Source organism: Myotis brandtii, unplaced genomic scaffold (genome assembly GCF_000412655.1).
Source record: "Myotis brandtii unplaced genomic scaffold, ASM41265v1 scaffold277, whole genome shotgun sequence".
Lineage (NCBI taxonomy): Eukaryota > Metazoa > Chordata > Mammalia > Chiroptera > Vespertilionidae > Myotis > Myotis brandtii.
Window position 1 is genome coordinate 223,681 of NW_005360548.1, and position 18,103 is coordinate 241,783.

At 47.6% G+C, this 18,103-nt stretch overlaps 1 protein-coding gene across 2 annotated transcripts in view; it reads right to left on the reverse strand.

The window, feature by feature from the left end:
• Positions 1 to 368: 368 nt before the first annotated feature.
• Positions 369 to 18,103, reverse strand: part of HNRNPUL1 (heterogeneous nuclear ribonucleoprotein U-like 1) — a 37,647-nt gene continuing 19,912 nt past the window's right edge. For both annotated transcript variants that reach the window (XM_005868770.2, XM_005868769.2), the window contains exons 8-15: positions 15,965 to 16,231; positions 14,723 to 14,845; positions 14,491 to 14,619; positions 6,088 to 6,256; positions 5,305 to 5,589; positions 3,926 to 4,215; positions 2,179 to 2,370; positions 369 to 1,587 (exon numbers count right to left, since the gene is read on the reverse strand). In XM_005868770.2, coding sequence (XP_005868832.1) covers positions 1,471 to 1,587; positions 2,179 to 2,370; positions 3,926 to 4,215; positions 5,305 to 5,589; positions 6,088 to 6,256; positions 14,491 to 14,619; positions 14,723 to 14,845; positions 15,965 to 16,231 — 1,572 coding nt within the window. In that variant the 3' untranslated portion in view covers positions 369 to 1,470. The remainder of the gene's footprint in view (positions 1,588 to 2,178; positions 2,371 to 3,925; positions 4,216 to 5,304; positions 5,590 to 6,087; positions 6,257 to 14,490; positions 14,620 to 14,722; positions 14,846 to 15,964; positions 16,232 to 18,103) is intronic.

Here is an 18,103-nt window from a genome sequence, read left to right on the forward strand (position 1 = left end):
TATCATAAGTCCAGCTCACAGGCCAGGCCTGAGGTGGATGAGCAGTGATACCCAGTGATGACCCGAGTCCAGTCCTGGTCTCCCCCTATTAGCCATACTTACCCTCCATACCAAGGGATCTGGTTCCATACCTTCTAAACAAATTCTTGGAGATTTGGGACTGAGTGGACTGGAAAGGGCAGGGACCAGAGAACCACTTCAAAAACGAACTAGTGGGTTTTAAACTGAGGGCCCCAGGTTTAAGGTGGCATCCCCAGCACCAAAAATGGGGCTAGGCATGAATCCCTCAATAAATGTTTAATGAATGGTAAATAATGTCCCCTTGAAAAGGTCCCTCACCCCAATTAAAGGCCAATTGCACTTCAAGGTTTCAACCCTTATTCCTTCCTGCTAGGAGGTGCCATCTCATTTATTGAAAGAAAACAAAACAAAACAGGGGAAACACATTTCTTAATAAGTGCAGTCTGTTAAAATCCTGTTAAAACATATGGGTCAAGGGCAAGTAAAAATAATCAGAGGGTCACTGTAGGAAAAACCTTTAGGTCTGGCACCTGGGAGATCTCTCGAGAGGAAGCAGAGGGAAAAACTTCATATTCTGAAGGAAAGGAGACACCCCTCCCCCATTTTCCCTCTCGCCGGCTTAATCCCACCAGAAACTACCAAGACGCCCGGAATAAAAGGTTTCAAGTTCAATAGTCACACTCTCTCCAAATACAAAAAGCAGTTACAATTCAACTCAACACAGAAGCTTGTGTGCAAAGTTAAGGGAAACTGAGACATTGTATAAAAAGTTAGGTTAAAGTTGATTTTGTGGTTTTGTTTTGAGGGTGTGGTTCTTCATTGGTTGCCTGAACTCAGCAAAGAAATGGTTATCCTGATGAAGTATCAACAGCCAACCCACAGTAAAAACAGACAAATTCTAAAAATTAAAAAAAGCATAATTACCAAAAAAATATCTGTCACTGCTTCCTCCCTCCTATTTTGTTTTTTTTGCTTTTTAAACTTTTTTTTTTAATTTTTTGATTTTTTTTTTTAAATCCTGAAAAGTAGACAGTAAAACAGCTTCTGGAAGAATTTACAACCAACTGCATGAGGGTCTGGGAAGCTGAGGGTCTGGAGCAGGGCTGGGAAGAATGGACAGAAAGGGGCCCTCCCCTCAGTCATTATAGCATCACTGCATGACCAAGGAAGGGGGTGTATTTAGTCAAGAAGGAGGACGGGAAGAAGAGGAGGAAGAGGGAGAAGGTGGGGAGAGAAAGAGAAAATAAAAGGTCATTGTTGTCTGTTTGAAACCAGAGAAAAATGCCCAGCCCTGTGGTTGAAGAAGCCCCTCAGAGGGGAGGCAGTGGGCTGGAGGGAGGCAGCCCTGGGATGACCTGTCCCCCAGCACCACAGGACCCGGTGGGGGCAGATGAGGGGCCGTGGCGGGCGCTGGTAGAGGAAGCCGGTAGGGCCTCCGGGGTACACTGGCTACTGAGTGCTTGTGCCCCCCTGTGTGTTCCCGGCGTAGCTCCCGTAGTCGTAGTTCCCGTAGTATGGCGGCCACTGGCCCTGGTTCTGATAGTACTGGTTCCACTGTTGAGCATACTAGGGAGAAACCAAAAGTACAGAGTTGTCTCTCATCTAGACCTCCATTTGGCTCCTCCCCTCACCCCACTTTCACCCTGGGTAGAGATGGGTGCAGTGACAACGGCTGACACATGGTCCCCTGACAGAGAAATCAAGGCACCCAGGGAGGACAAGGGACTGACCTGATGCCACATGGGTGGGCAGCGAGGGACTGCAGCCCAGGTCTCCTGGCTTGCCAACCTAAGGCCCTTTTCAGGTACAGGTTAAGGACCATATTCAAAATACTCAATCACGGGTATGGTGGCCCATTACCAACCACTGGAACGGACACTGGCTATGGTGAGGCAGGATCTGGAGGCCACTGCTATACCCTTTCCTTGCTGCACTGGGGAGAGGAGCTAGGATACCAGCTGTTCAGCAGCCAGTACAGAAGTGTACTGCGAGGGCACTACTACTGCTAGGGCATCAGGTGAATTCCTGGCAGGCTGCTCATCTTCATGGGATAAGCAAGGACTCAAGTCTGGGAATACACACCGCAAGGGGACCCTGAGAGTCACTCCATTCCATTGCCCCCAGCCTCCCTAACCCGTGTCCCCATTCGATACCTACCTGCTGATACTGGTTATAGCTGGGCTGAGGGTAGGTCTGTGCAGTAGGGGGTGGTGGTGGGGTGTAGGGGGCCGGGGTGTAGCCGCCGTAGCTCCCATAGTTGTAGGCAGGTGGTGGTGGAGGTGGAGGTGGTGGGGCTGTATAGGCCTGGCTGTAACCTCCCTGGTTGTAGGGTGGCTGGCTGTAACTCGGCTGGAAAGTGGGGGGGAAAAACCAGGGCTCTGTGAAATAGCCAGTTCAGCTGGGATGAAGGGAAGACTTCTGTAAGCAGTGGGCCCACAAAGGAACTTCCCAGGTGGAGGTGGAGGCCTGAGGGGGAGGTGGGTTAGCAACATGGCAGGAAAGGCAGGGTAGGATACAGAGGTGTTATGGACTCCCAGACCCTGGGGAGTTAAGTACAAGGCAGCTCTTGAAATCCCAGGGTTCCCCCCCCCCAAAAAACAAAAATTACAACAGAACTATTCAATTATCTTATTCTGTATTCAATAAGCATGTGAACACAAACCACTGGGTACTCAGTAAATTCTGAGAGTCATTATGGGAGGAGTTACTGAGAAAAAGAGTAGTGGTGCCCTAGCAGGTTTGGCTCAGTGGATAGAGCATTGGCCCGCAGATGGAAGGTTCCTGGGTTCAGTTCTGGTCAAGGGCACGTACCTTGGTTACAGGCTCAATCTTCCGCCCTGGTCAGAGTGTGTGTGGGGAGGCAACCATTTGATGTGTCTCTCTCACATTGATGTGTCTCTCTCTCTCTCTCTCTCTCTCTCTCTCTCTCTCTCTCTCTCTCTGCTTCCACTCTCTCTAAGAGTCAATGGAAAAATATCCTATGGTGAGGATTAACAAAAAAATAAAAAAAAAAGAGCTTATTCATATAAAAAAGAAAAGAAAAAATAGTAGTGGTAATTTCCTAAGTGCTTCCCATGTCCAGGCTGTATCATTAACTAACCCAGTCCCCCCACCAGCTCTGAGAGGTGTACTCTGTCAGCCTCGTTTTATTGAGAAGGAAGCAGAGACTCAGGGAGGTTAAATCACTGATTGGGCCCAAGTGGCAGAGAGCCAGGACTTGACCCCAGATCTGTGGTTCCATGAAGCTATGATGCCACCAACCATCTCCCACAACAAGCCTTGGATGTGAATTCTATTAACAACTATAGTCCTTTATGAGAAAAGGAGGTCCAGAGAGGTAAGGCAGTCCAAGGTCACAAAACTAGGATGTTTTAGGGTGGGGCCTGAATCTGCGCCTGCTCAACTACTGTTCTAGAAAATATTCTTGTTAGACCAGGAGTGGGGAACCATTCATCTGTCTCTTGGCAGCTGTTCCCAGGCCTGGCATGTGAAAGGTATTCAGGAAACAGCTGCACAATAAAAGGAGACATACTCTGGTTGACAAGGGCCTGTGCATTCCAGAGTCCGAGCACTGGCTTTCAGAGAACTGGAACTGAGTCTGGAGCTGCTCTGTTTGAAGGTCTCAGAGCAGAGGCCAAGTCCTCATCAACCTTAGGGCCTGTCTCCACATCCTGAAGACAACAGAATCAGCCCTTCCAGCCTGGGCAAGGGGCAACTCTGAGTGCTTTCTTGGGGATTCAGTGAGCCAGTGACACAGCCAAGAGAAATACACTTGCTGGATGAACCTGGAGATGGCGAGGGACCATCCTCGTCAAAAGCACTGTCTGGGAGAAAGAAGGGCAGGTAGGAGTGGAGACGGGCTGAAGCAGGTGTTGGAAATTTCCCTGATCCCACCTCCTCTCACCTGTGGAGGGCTGTAGCTGCTGACAGTGGGGGTGCTGGTACTGACACTCGAGCCAGGGATGTTGCTGTTCTTGCTGTAGCTGCCGATCCCTGGTGGGTTTCGAGCTGGGCTGTAACTGGGTGGTGGCGGTGGCTGCTGTGGTGGTGGCTGTGGTGGCGGTGGCTGCTGAGGGGGTGGTTGCTGTTGGGGAGCTCGATTGTAGCTGCCTCGGTTGTTGGAGTTGTTGTTATCCCGGCTATTGTTACCCCAGCGGTTCTGGTTGTAGCTACCACCTCCAATGCGGTTGAAACCTGCATTGGAGAAACCAGATGAGAGGCCTGTCATTCTCAACTTGGGCCCCTCAAGAGCTGGGCTGACTTGGTGACTGCTGCAGCCCAGTATGGCTAGGCTCAGAGCAGCTCAGTCAAGTAAACAAAGCATCCTCTCTGGGATTCCCCAGACCCCTGGGTGCACTCTGCCGTGTAGCCCTGACAACACTTGGTTATCGCTGTTGACTGACAGGTTTGTCCTGGTTTCAATTGTGTCCTCAGCATCTTGATAGCTATTGAATAAATCGGAAGAGATGTTCTGGAAGAGGGGTGCCAAGCACTGGGGACAGTCCTCGTTAGGTTTGTCCAAATCGGCCAGTCTCTCCTGAACCCTCATGCAGTTGTTTCTTGAGCCTGAGACTCTTCCCTCTTCCAACTCCTACTGGTCTCTAGACCTTAACTTAGGCTCTCAGGAAGCCTTCCTGAGCCCTGCTCCCCTACAGATTGGGTCAAGTGCCACCTAAGGTCACAGTCCAGCTGGGCTTTCCTATTAAGCTCAGAATCCTTCTGGACTGTCACTACAAGGTGATGTGTCTGTCAGGGTCCGGGCTGTGTCCCCAAACTATGCAGCACAGACCAAAACATGGTGGGGCATGCCTGTTAAATTATGATCGTACACTTTATTGCTGACAGCAGAACTTAGTGACTAAGAACTTGGAATTTGGGCCACTTGACCACAACTCTAGATTTAGTAAATTCTGGGTAAATTAACCTAAGCCCCCTTTTCCATTCGTTTTAAAATATATAACCCAAAGCAGTCCTAACATTTGACTTATACCAGGTCCTGAGCTGGGACCCAGGACTGACAGTAACTTGGTTTGGTTCTTCTTCTCAAGCTGACGGTCAGATGAGGAAGATGCACAAAAAAGGCCAGAATGTGACATACAAATGGGCAAGTGCCCAGGGCGAACAGGATAGTGGGAGCATTTCCCTGAGACCCCGAGTCTGACTCATCCTGGTTCTCTACCAGAGTTCAGCCCTGGGCTGGTGCTAAGGAACCTTCACCTACTGACTGAATAAACGGTCACAAAGCCCAACCCTGACCCAGAAACCAGAAGTGCGAGAGCTCACCTCCTCGGTAGTTGCCTCCTCCACCACTGCCTCCTCCTCGGTTCTGAAAGCCTCCTCGGTTGCCCCCGGGGGGGCCTCGGTTGTCATAGCGCTGGAAAGTGCCACCACCCCCACGGCCCCGGAAGCCACCACCGCCTCGGTTGTCAAAGCGCTTTTCAGGGGGTGGCCCAGCCTTACGGCCTTCCTCGTTGTATTGCCTCACCAGCTTGTCTGCTTCTTCTCGCTGCAGCTCAATGAATAGTACCTCATCCAGGAAGTCCCCAACATCTGGCAACGTGAAGTTGGCTAGAAGGAAGGGAGGTCCGCAGAGGGAACAAATAGGTCAGTACTTTTTGAGGTGTGGTCCCCTCCACAACCACAACATTGTAGTAGGCGGCAAGAGATGAGACAGGATCCCAACCTTAGACTCTCTGACAACAACCAGTGGCTAATGAAGACTTCTCCATTTCCTAGAGGTAGCTAAGACCCACCAAACCAGTGTTGATAAATGCTCCCTTTAGGAGCAGGCGAGGCAGGTAGAATCAGGGAGGCAGACTGAGGCTTGCTCACAGTCAGCTCACTCAATGGGAACCAGAGGCAGGTGAGCATGTAGGTCTCTAGCATTTGCTTCCACACATTCTCTCCATCATGCCCCAGTCCCACCTGTCTGAAAACTTTGCAAAAGAGAGATATGGGCAACTTTTCCATTCACAGTTGAACTAGACAGGGAAGGGACAAAGCAGAAGCAAAGAAAAAAATAAGGACCTGGTTGAAATGTTCCTCTGGGAATCACTCATCTCCTACCTTTCATTTCTAAGACAGCGTGATCTGGGACATCCTTCCCTTCTTCGTCGGTTCGCTTTATTGTTCGGTCTTTTAAGTCCTCATCAGTGGGACAAATAACAATAGCTTTGCGCTGGAAGCCTTCAAATGGTCTCATTTTTCGTCTCTGAGCTGACCCATAAACATTTGTCTAGGGTAGGTGACAGAAGAGACAAGAGATGGCACGTTACAGGATGGTTTTCTCATCTGTGGGGCACTATGTCGGCCAAGGACTGAGAAAAGGGCACTAGTTCTTCTAAGCAGAGAAACCCAAGAAACTGCTCTTCTTCACTTTTAAGATTTTTGAATCCACCCTCAGAAAATGAACTGACTTGGTAAAGCGACTGCTGACAGTCACAGGACAAGGGATTTCAATGGTTGGGCTTTGCACTTTATTCCTCCTTGTTCTCAGTACTTTGCTTTACAATTATCCCCCTCCCACCAAGTAATATAGGCCTCATTTTATTTAGCTTCACAGATGTGTGTTTTACAAATTGAAGGCAAGACCCTCTACCAGATCCTGACTCTCTTTATTGCAGTGGTCTGGAACAGAACCCACAGTATCTCAGAGAAATGCCTGTATATGTTCATCATAAAAAATTCAGAGTACAGGCAGTCCTCGGGTTATGTCGGACTCGACGTACGTTGTTTCGTGGTTACATCGCCATCTCCCATTTATTTATAAAAAAAAGTTCCGTCATTTTGATGTATGTACATATGTGCTTTGTTTTTTATTATTTATTTACCAAAAGTAAAGGTCAGGAATTGTTCTTTCTTTTACATTTTTTTTACTGTTTCACTTCATTACTGCTGTGTATGTGCTCCATGTGAGTGACGTAGGTGCTTATGTAGGTGGGTTCCGACTTACGGCAAAAATCGCGTTATGTCGTGCCGTAGGAACGGATCTCCGACGTAACCCGAGGACCTACTGTACAAGGTATAAATTTTAGAGTAAGAATCTCTTCATCCACCTACTTCCAGTCTTATCCTAGAGATGATTAAATTTATGTCCTTTTAAAAAATATATATTTTTTAATTGATTTCAGAGAGGAAGGGAGAGGGAGAGAGAGATAGAAACATCAATGAGAGAGAATCATTGATTGGCTGTCTTCTGCATGCACCTCCCTGGGGATTGAGCCCGCAACCTGGGCATGTGCCCTTGACTAGAATTGAACCGAGGACCCTTCAGTCCGCAGGTCGTCGCTCTATCCGCTGAGCCAAACCAGCTAGGCAAATTTATGTCTTTTTAAAAACATCTGTGTGGCCTGGTCATTGTAGCTCAGTGGTTGAGCGTCAACCTATGAACTAGGAGGTCAATTCCTGGTCAGGGCATATGCCCAGGTGGTCGGCTCAATCCCCAGTGTGGGACATGCAGGAGGCAGTGGATCAATGATTCTCTCTCATCACTGATGTTTCTATCTCTCTGCCCCTCTCCCTTCTTCTCTGAAACCAATAAAAATATATTTAAAATAAATTTAAAAAAACTTAAAAAATAAAAACATGTTTGATTTTTAACACGAATGTTATCATACTATACATTCTTCTGAAGCTTTTTTTCACTCAACATTTCTGTAACATTTTTCTGTCCCAGTGTTTTCATTTAATGACTGCATAATATATACAGAATGGATATCATAATTAACCAGCCTCTTCTGACAGTTGCATAAATTGTTTTCACAGCATTGATTCTTTCATCCCCTCTGTCCTTCTCTGAAACATCGGCCTCACCCTCAAGTTTCTAACTAGGAAGCTTGACAAGGTGCAGATTTGCTACTAATGTTCTCTTCCCTTCCTCTAGGTCACGGATGGGGAACCTTTTTTCTGCCAAGGGCCATGTGGATATTTAGAATATTGTTCTCGGGCCATACAAAATTATCAATTTAAAAACTGGCCTGTTATATTTGGTTAAACATTTAATTAACTCACCCCTAATGTCTTGGCAGGGCCAGAACAAATGATCTTGCGGACCTTAAATGGCCCACAGGCTGGACATTCCCCACCCCTGCTCTAGGTGAGGAGCAGGTGTGTCCTAGGCTGGTGCTGGCACAGACTAGGGCCCTAGGACACATCTGAGCAGTAGTAACAACAGCTTCCTTTTATTGAATACAGTAGGTCCTCGGGTTACATCGGAGATCCGTTCCTATGGCGCGACGTAACGCGATTTTCGCTGTAAGTCGGAACCCACCTACATAAGCACCCACGTCACTCACATGGAGCAATGAAGTGAAACAGTAAAAAAAAATTTAAAAGATAACAATTTCTGACCTTTACTTGTGGTAAATCCTATATCATAAAAGGGCAATATGCAAATTGACCCTAACAGCAGAACTACCGGGAATGACCGGTCACTATGACACACACTGACCACCAGGGGGCAGATGCTCAACACAGGAGCTGTCCCCTGGAGGTCAGTGCGCTCCCACAGGGTGTGTGCTCCACAGGGTGAGCTCCACTCAGCCACAAGCCGGGCTGACGGCTGTGAGCGCAGCAGTGGTGGTGGGAGCATTTCCTGCCTCCTTGGCAGCACTAAGAAAGTCCAACAGTGGGCCTAAGCTGGCAGGTGGACATCCCCTAAGGGCTCCTGGACTGCAAGAGGGTGCAGGCCAGACTGAGGGACCCAACAAGTGCATGAATTTTCATGCACCGGGCCTCTAGTAAATAATAAAAAACATAAAGCACATATGTACATACGTCAAAATGATGGAACTTTTTTTTTTTAAATAAATAAATGGGAGATGGCGACGTAACCACGAAAAGACTTACGTCGAGTCCGACATAACCCAAGGACCTACTGTATTCAATAAAGGGAAGCTGTTGTTACTACTGCTCAGATGTGTCCTAGGGCCCTGGTCTGTGCCAGCACCAGCCTAGGACACACCTGCTCCTCACCTAGAGCAGGGGTGGGGAATGTCCAGCCTGTGGGCCATTTAAGGTCCGAAAGATCATTTGTTCTGGCCCTGCCAAGGCATTACGGGTGAGTTAATTAAATGTTTGACCAAATATAGCAGGCTAATTTTTAAGTTAAAAATTTTATTTGGCCCAAGAATGACGTTTTAAATATCCAAATGGCCCTCGGCAGAAAAAAGGTTCCCCACCCCTGCTCTAAACCAATATCCAAGTGACCCTGACACACACACCAGGCAAAGATGTTCTTCCCTACTCCCCAGGGAAAGTGTCCCCACTTTCATTAAGGGGAGGGAGAGACTGTGTGGTGGGCACACAAATGCTGTTAAAAAGCACATCAGGTTTGAGGAGGAATAGTCAAGTCCCTTTCCCCACTGCTCTTCCTGGGCTCTACGCCTAAAAAACAGAGGAAAAGGTGGCATCTGGTCATAGGAAGATAGAATTTGGCTTTCTCCAGCTAAATAGTGAGGTTTTCTTTTGGCACAAAAGCTAGAGTGGATGGATGCCACAAAGAATGTGCCCCCAGACCATTCTATGGATAACCCATTCCAGGGTTTATTTGCCCATAAGATGTGATCCTATTTTGACTCCTTTGAAGCCCAATGACAGAGATAAATACCTCCTGGAGGGATTCTATGGGGCAGACCTGCTGTGTCAATGTCCTAAGCAATACTGCCAAGAGGGCTAGTCCCTAAAGTTTCACGGGATGGGAGGAATGGGGGTGAAGCAGACTGGACTCCTAAAGAGCTGGCTTCTGTTCTGAGAAGTGGCTAGATCTGAGCAATGCCTCGTCAGACACTCTAGAACTGAGGTGCAGAGAACCCTCTTGGTTACCATTTATTAGATGGCACCTCCCTTGCCATACCTCTTGGCTTGGGGACCTACTGTAAACCACACCAGCAGAAATACAAATACTTGCCTTTCCTGGAAAAAAGGGAGTTAGCTGCCGGCGACTGTTGCCACAGCAAACACAGTGAGGTCAGAGACCCTAGGTTGGCCCAGGACTGTCGTGGTCACTGGGGGCTGCTAGTGTCTGTTGCTAAGAGAGACCAGCACAACAGCTGGATCAGCTTTTCCCAGCTGTGTGAGCTCTCTCTGCCTAGCTCCTACTTCTCCCAGTCCCACCCAGCTTGAAGCTGCTGACTCTCAGAAGGTATGCTGGGGCTGTGTTCCCTGACACTGGGCCACCCCCCATCTCCAGCAATGTCGGCTAAAGGATAGGAGTTAGGTTTCTCAGAGGAGCTGGATGGGCAGTTTTGGTGCGTGACAGCCTGGGGGAGTAAGGGAGGAACACAGCATGCTGCTCACAGCCCAGATTCTGTAAGAGTCCCACTGTCCTATGTCCACTTTCACCTGTCCCCCCATCCATAGCTCAGTGGGGTCAGGCTGGCAGTGGGAGAAACCTGGCTGGATCCCAGAAGAACAAATTTAAAGCTGGTGACAAAAGAGTTCACTCTGGGCTCACAGTAAGGTAAACCCAGTGGAAGGAACCCACATGTAGGGTGAGAACTAGCTGGAATGTTACTATGAAACTGGCTGAGGCCCTGGGAACAGGGAGGGTGGAGGAAAGAAACACCCCTTTCTCCCAATGCCTGCCAATAAGAAGAGGTCTGTGCCTCTGCTTTATCCCTAGGTTTGTTTCAGACAAAGGCGTGGCAAGGTCAACAGGGATGCAAAGCAGGACTAGAACCACACATTCTGATGGTTGAGGTGAGCTTAGGGATCACTGCTTGGCCTGGCTCTGGACTGCTAGAGCCCTAAGGGAGCTCCTAGCCTGCAGCCCTCAACTCTGCCCCACAGAAGCCTTCTCAGAAGCCTCTAGGAGGGCAAAACTCTGTTGCCTCAGAGGGCCAACTCCTGCTCTGCACCAACTCTTGTGGGTCCTTGGTAGGCTAGGGATAGGCTGGGCAGCATCTCATTCTTGAGGTTTTTTCACCAGCAACAGAACCACTTGAAGCAATGTGGCCTACTTCCCCTTTCTCAAGTCTTTTAGTAGGCAGGCAAATTTAACATATCCCTCCCTGATGAAAACATAATTTTGGCTCCTCACTGCCCACAGGACAAAGCCTCAATTCTTTTTATCATCCTCCATGTGCTGGCCTAGACATCTCACCTCCCAATTTCCCACCATGGCTCCAACTATTCTGGGCCGTGGCCATCTGGGAAGTCAGCAGAGACATGTTCTACCAGTAAATCAACAGCATGACTTTGAACAGGTTCCTTTTCTCTGAGGCCTGTTTCCCCTGTGATCCATCTCTTCTTTTTCTCCTCAGATGTTCCATAGCTATAACACACACATGATCTGAAGAGGATACTCAGGTCATCATGGAATGTAGGTCAAAGACCCAATAAAACCAAGAGCTTGTGCCCAATGAGACATACCCTGGGGTAGGCGCTGGGGCCCTAACCATACATAGGCAGAGTCCTGGCTCACACAGCCTCACCTGCCTTCTGCAGGCACATTCTGCTTTTCTCTCAATAATGGGCATTACAGAATCCAACCTACATAATAGGAGATTCAGAGGAGCAAAATGCATGGAGGTCTGATCTCCTGGGAAGAACCAGAGAAGGGAAAAGATGAGCTCCAGGACTGCAGGGAATTCTATCTAGCTCAGGAGACAGTTATGCATCAACTTATCCCTCACAGCTAAAGCTAGTGGGGTGGGAAGGCCTGCTCTGAATCTTCTACACTGCCTCCCCTCATCCCCACCAGAGGGTTTCTTGGAACCTACGTTTGGGGCTTAAGCCCAAACAGGTAAAATCACTGGCTTCAGACCTCTTCCCAGGCTCGAGTAACCTATAGTTTGAGGCCCCAAGTCAATCCTCCAATCTATGGTTAACCAGAGAACCCTCCTCCCCCACCTTCAGAGTTTAGGTAGTTTTGCCTTACTGTTGGCCTGGATCACTTGGCCCAACCTGCATATCCCTCCATCAGGACAGCCCTGAAGATCAACGTTATACCTGGTAGAGCCCTGGACCCTCCTATGAACAAGCCAGCACATACTCAAAAAACCAATAGTGTGTTGTTTACAGAGCCAGCTGTACTGGCCTGGCTAAGGAGCTGGAGCCTGACCTCCAGAGATGGCCCACGTTTATATGCTGGATAAAAATGTTAAGATGATCTACCCCTAGGACTATAATCCTTCGCCACTGAGCCACACATTTGAAATGGGTTTCACAGCTAATTTAATCAGCAAACTGACAAAATGACAGGCAGGGAATACTTGCTGAGAATCCTCAGGGTACTAAATCAACACTGCTCCCCCTTGCAAGACACTGAGTCCCACTGGTGCCAAGTCAAACTACAATTCCAAATGGCCTGACAACAATGAGACAAAGCAAGGCCAGGGTTAAAGAACAAAGTCTTTGAAGAAAGAAAAGGCTGGCTATAAGCATTACTGATGGGGCTGAGCTGGGGCAGTAGCCCTGTTTGGCTTTTGGACTATCCTGTGCTGAACAGTCCCCTCCAGTCCCCAGAAATAAATATTTGAAACATTAGCTCAATTAGTTGTTTGCATCAAAATTTAGTATTAGGGAATCATGTACTGTTTTCTTCACAAATGTGAGTCTTACTATAGTCCGGCCCTCCAACCGTCTGAGGGACAGTGAACTGGCACCCTGTTTAAAAAGTTTGAGGACCCCTGCTTTAAAGGATCAATCCAATGGTTGCAGAACCCAGAGCAAATCTCACATGTCCACCACCATCACAGAAGAGGGCCAGGGTATGGCCCAGCCTTGATCAACTTTCAGTTTTCTTAGCATGGCTGTTCCATCAGCACACAGCAGATGTCCACTCCCAACACCTAACTGCCTGGCAAGACCATTAAAATTAATTTGTCTAGCCCTGGCCGGTGTGGCTCAGTTGGTTGGAGCTATTGTCCTGTACACCAAAAGGTTGTGGGTTTGATTTCCAGTCAGGGCACAAACCTAGGCTGTGGGTTTGATCCCTGGTCAGAGCATGTGTGGGAGGCAACCCATCCATGTTTCTCTCATATCAATGTTTCTCACCCTCTCCCTTCTTCTCTCTCAAATCAACAAACATATGTAATAAGTTCAACAATAAAGATTAAAAAAATAAAATAAAATCAACAAATATATCCCTGAATGAGGATTTAAAAAACTATAAATTAATTTGCCTATCAAGAACTATCACCCGCCAATAGCCTTTTTCTTTTTGTCTTTAAGAACAAAGTTTTTACTATGTACTTCTTTCAAATGTTGGATATAAGGCATCATTTCTTCAACTGTAAATATAGATCACTAGTTTATTATGAAAGGATGTATCTCAGGACCAGCCAGATGGAAGAGATGCATAAGGCAAAGTTATGTGAGAAGGGGCGCAGAGCTTCCACACTCTCGGGAGCGCACATACCACTCTCCCACATCTCCACGTTTATGACCCCAAGCTCCCGCTCAGTTGTTTTGCATAAGATGCCAACTCCCATGCACAGGCAAATTGGTCCCCTGGGCTTTCCAACCCCACCCCAGCCCCACCTTCACCAGGAGGCCTCGGAACCCCGTAACCAAGTACTGGCACACAGGGAAGGCACTCCAGCAAGGTGGCCAGGGCAGGGGTGCTACTCACCTTACGTATTTGCACATTCACAGGTTTTTAAGAAAGCATGAATGCAAGGTTTAAGGAACTCTGTTCACAGATCCCCAAATACAGGATTTGGTACCCTCAGGACACATGTCCTTCTGTCTCATAGGTGGTGAACATGAGGAATTCATTACCCTGAAACAGGTATCCTTAACTATGTTTGGGTCAGTTATACTTTTGGGAATGTTGAAAGCCACAGATAATCTTCCCATTCTAAATCAAAACTGTCTAGCTTTTTTGTTTTTTAAAACAACATGCTTGCACCTGCATACAAAATTGTGTTTAATTTCAAAGGTTCCCAGATCACCTGATATGAAGACCCCTGCTATTAATTTAAACACAGTATAAAATACATGATTTAGATATGTACCTGACAGTCATAAAACATGCTAAGAGCAACTGGGACATACCTATTCTGTAGAGTAATTAACAGTAATTTCTAGTTACTATGTGCCAGGCCCTGTGTTAGGGATGGGCACCATTATAATCTCAATTTTACAGACTAGGAGACTGAGATTTGAAAAATGAAGCCAGTTGTCTGCAGACACAGCTAGTAGAAGAGTTGGGATTTAAGGCCAGGTCTGTCCGGCTCAGAAACCCATGCCCTTTCCATTTCATTAAATGGCCCTTACCTGATAATGTTCTCTTGGACTGCTAAGAACATGAGCTAGGCCTGGATCATGGCCCCAGACCCCACCCACATACAGGGCTCAGAGAGCTCTACTAAGAGCCTGGGACTGTGCTGTCATGTATGACTGACCGTCTTACCAGCACTGCAGTCCACGAGCATTATGATGAAAAATAAAAGGACAAGAGGGTAATATCCAGATACTCAATAGGCTTCTTCCCTCTCTAGGAGCATCATGGTCACCAGTAAGTACCTGGTCTAGGATATAGTTGCGTTTCTTGCGGGCAGCAATCTGGATGAGGCGGTTGAGGCACTGGGTGGCCTGCTGGATCAGGACGTCCCAGCGGCCGGCATAGTTCCGCTGCCGACGTAGGCCCATCACCTGTGGGTAGGGGGTGGTGAGGGGTGCATGGTCCTGGTTGTAGGTCAGCACAGGGGGATGGGATGAGGGAGTTGGCTAAGGAGAGACCAGGGGCTGCCCTTACCCGCATCTTATCCATGATGGCATTGGTACCCAGTATGTTGTACTTCTTGGAGGGGTTGGAGGCTGCATGTTTGATGGCCCATGTGGTCTTACCGGCAGCGGGAAGGCCCACCATCATCAGAATCTGTAAGAACATGATGGAGAGGCACTGAAGCAGCAGCAGGCACTACCTTGATTCGCTGGAGACCATGAGGGTGACTCTAAATCTCATGGCCATCTCCAGGAAATGAAAGCAATAGCTTCTACCTCAGTGTTGTTGGGGTTCAAAGAGATGAGGCTCATCAAATCCTCTTAGGCCTGGTATGGGACAAATACAAAACCAAGAGCTGTTATGAGCATTTACATTTTTGTTTAGCAGAATTCAGTGGCCTCTGACAGGGAAGGCCATGCATTGGGAATGGTACACAAGAGTGGGCACAGAAAGTGGTACAACCTTCCTGGAGTTTGAGATGGGGACAAAATGTATGTACAAGGATAAGCATCATATCTAATCAGTGCATTTAGTTTGCAAAAACCAGTCACAACCTAATGCCCAATAAGAGAGAAATGGTAAACATAGGTATTTACAAAATAATGTTAAGTGAAAAGGGTTAAATATCAACATGCTTATACCATAAGATCTCAATTATAAATGTGTCTGTGTATGAAATGAGCACTTAGCACGGCAAAAAGAACAAGATAAAATCTAAAACTTTGGAAGTAAACTTATTTATGACTGGTGGAATGAGAAACTTTAATTTTCTAGAATAAACATAAAGTCACTTATATATCAGAAAAAAAGTTTGGAAATAAAGATCACCATTACAGCTTCTGCAGCCAAATCATCCCCAAGGCCAGTTGTCATTTTTCTTCTTAGACAGCTTCGAGTCAGTGTGAGAAGCTGCACAACCTCCTTGAAGAACACTCACCTGGAAGTACCTTCATATCCTCTTCTCCTATTCCAAGATTCTGACCTCACCCAAGGTGGCAATTTCCCTCTGGAACCTTCCCAAGATTTAAGTCTCTCATCACATCCCCTCTCTTTGGCCTAAACCATACCCACAGACCTCATGTCACTCTCACAGCAGCTTTCAACTTGGTCCAGCCCTGAGGAGTTAGGAGGGAGAGGGCCCTTTCTCTAAGATTACTCATGCAGGGAGGTGGTTTGCTTTCACCACACCCAGCTGCCATGTCTCCCCTCTGCCTTAGCAGTACGGTGGCCCAGGAGAGACAGCCATTAATTTAGTCTTCCAGGCCCACTCACCTCACACTCTGCCTTGGTCTTTGGTCCGACAGTGCCCCGGATCCGCTCACTCAGGGGAAGGTGCTGGATGAATGTAAAGCCAGGAAGGACAGAACAGTAGGGCTCTGCCCTCTGCCCGAAGTTGAACTCCACTGCACAATTCTTCACCAGCACATGAGGGTAGAGGGCCTGGCCCCCCAAAGCTTCCTTCTGAATTCGGAAAGCAATGCCCATCCACTTCCCATTCTTGGTGAAGGAAAGTTCCACGTCATTTCCACATTCAAAGTCCTAGAAGAAAAAGCCAAAGGAAGAGAACCTTAAGCCAACGCTCAGCTTGAAGGCACTGGGAACCACAAGTCGGAGAGAGCAGATGCAGAGAGAAGAAATACAGCCAGCTTCCCTGATTTAGCTGTAACCCCACCTCTCAACATACAGATACAATGGGCAGCACCAGGGAACAGCTCAGAGAATGTGCCCCCAAACCCTCCTTGTTCAAGACCCAAAGGCTGGTGGCTATGAAGCATGTTATCTTAGGAAGGCCCAGACGAAGATGAAGGAATAGGCAATCCTGTCCATCCTCAACTCAAGAGCAGTCTGTGAAGATAACAGATGGAAAGAAAGCCACGGCAGTCAAATCCAGCTCCACAAATGAATTCACTTGTTGGTTTGACACATGTTCTCCAAGTTTCTGCTCTTCCTGGTGTGAATGTCTATGGTGATCTGGGCCTAACAAAGGCCGGGGCCTAGTGAGGAACCAGATAAGGACACTATCTTTTTTTTTTTTTTTTAATATATTTTATTGATATTTTTTTTTACAGAGAGGAAGGGAGAGAGATAGATAGTTAGAAACATCGATGAGAGAGAAACATTGATCAGCTGCCTCCTGCACATCTCCTACTGGGGATGTGCCTGCAACCCAGGTACATGCCCTTGACCGGAATCAAACCCGGGACCCTTCAGTCTGCAGGCCGACGCTCTATCCACTGAGCCAAACTGGTTTCGGCAGGACACTATCTTAATTGAGTATAAGTGCCTACAGAGGAGCAAGATTCTCTGAAAGGTGGGGGGGACCTGTAAGCCAAGTCCTAAACAAAATGAAATAAGCCAAGTCTGGGGAAGGGGGAGAGAGCCATAAAGAGAAGTGTTGTTTGTGTACAAATATGGCAGTAAGAGAACACAGGGTCAGACTGGCTGAAGCATAAAGGACAAGGGGGAAGTGATTTCAGTATAGCTGGAGAGCCAGGCAGTGACCAAATACATTCAGTAACTCTTCATTGAGTCCCTACTGAGCAGCTGAAGTTTAGTGGTTAAGATCCTGTTTTGGAAGGCAGGCTATTTCAGTTCTACCATTTACTATCAAAAAGGGAAGGCCATGATAAGATACTACAGTGCACAGGGTTGTTCTAAGGAATAAGTGGGTTAGTGTGTTTACTCCATAGTGAGCACAAAATAGGGGTTCTCACTCCAAGATGCCAGGCACCATGCTGGGCTGGAGTGTGAGATGGAGACATGGCTCCTGCCCTTGGCATGTGAGGGTCTCTCTGTCACCTTAGGAGTTAGAGCTTTATGCTGATGGCAGAGCAGAGCCCCTGACCTGTTTCAAATATAGAAGTGGCCTGGTTTTCAAAACTGTTTCAGAAAGATCACTGGGTACAGGATAAAGGTTTACAATTAAGCTCAAAACCTGGAATCAGACAGCAGAGTGAAGCAAAGTAAAGTTCAGGGTCCTGATTTAAAGTACAAGATGTGGTATTCTTTTCTTGCGACCTGCCCTTTAACAAAGTGAAAGCCCTTTCTCCCAAGGAGTTTTCTCACCACCCTCCTCCGTGCTCACAGGGCACAGCTCTATACAGTCCTTCCTATCTGTCACCTCAAAGTGCCTACACAGCTCAAGACAACTCAAAGCAGACATGCAAACATTTGCCAGATTAAATCCTGCACCAATCCTTGTAGCATGGTCTCTGCCATGTCTTCTCACCTGAGCATAAATGGCCCTGGTCACCTTTGTTCTAACATAAAAATAAACATCATGCCGAAACCGGTTTGGCTCAGTGGATAGAGCGTCGGCCTGCGGACTGGGGGGTCCCGGGTTTGATTCCGGTCAAGGGCATGTACCTGGGTTGCAGGCACATCCCCAGTGGGAGATGTGCAGGAGGCAGC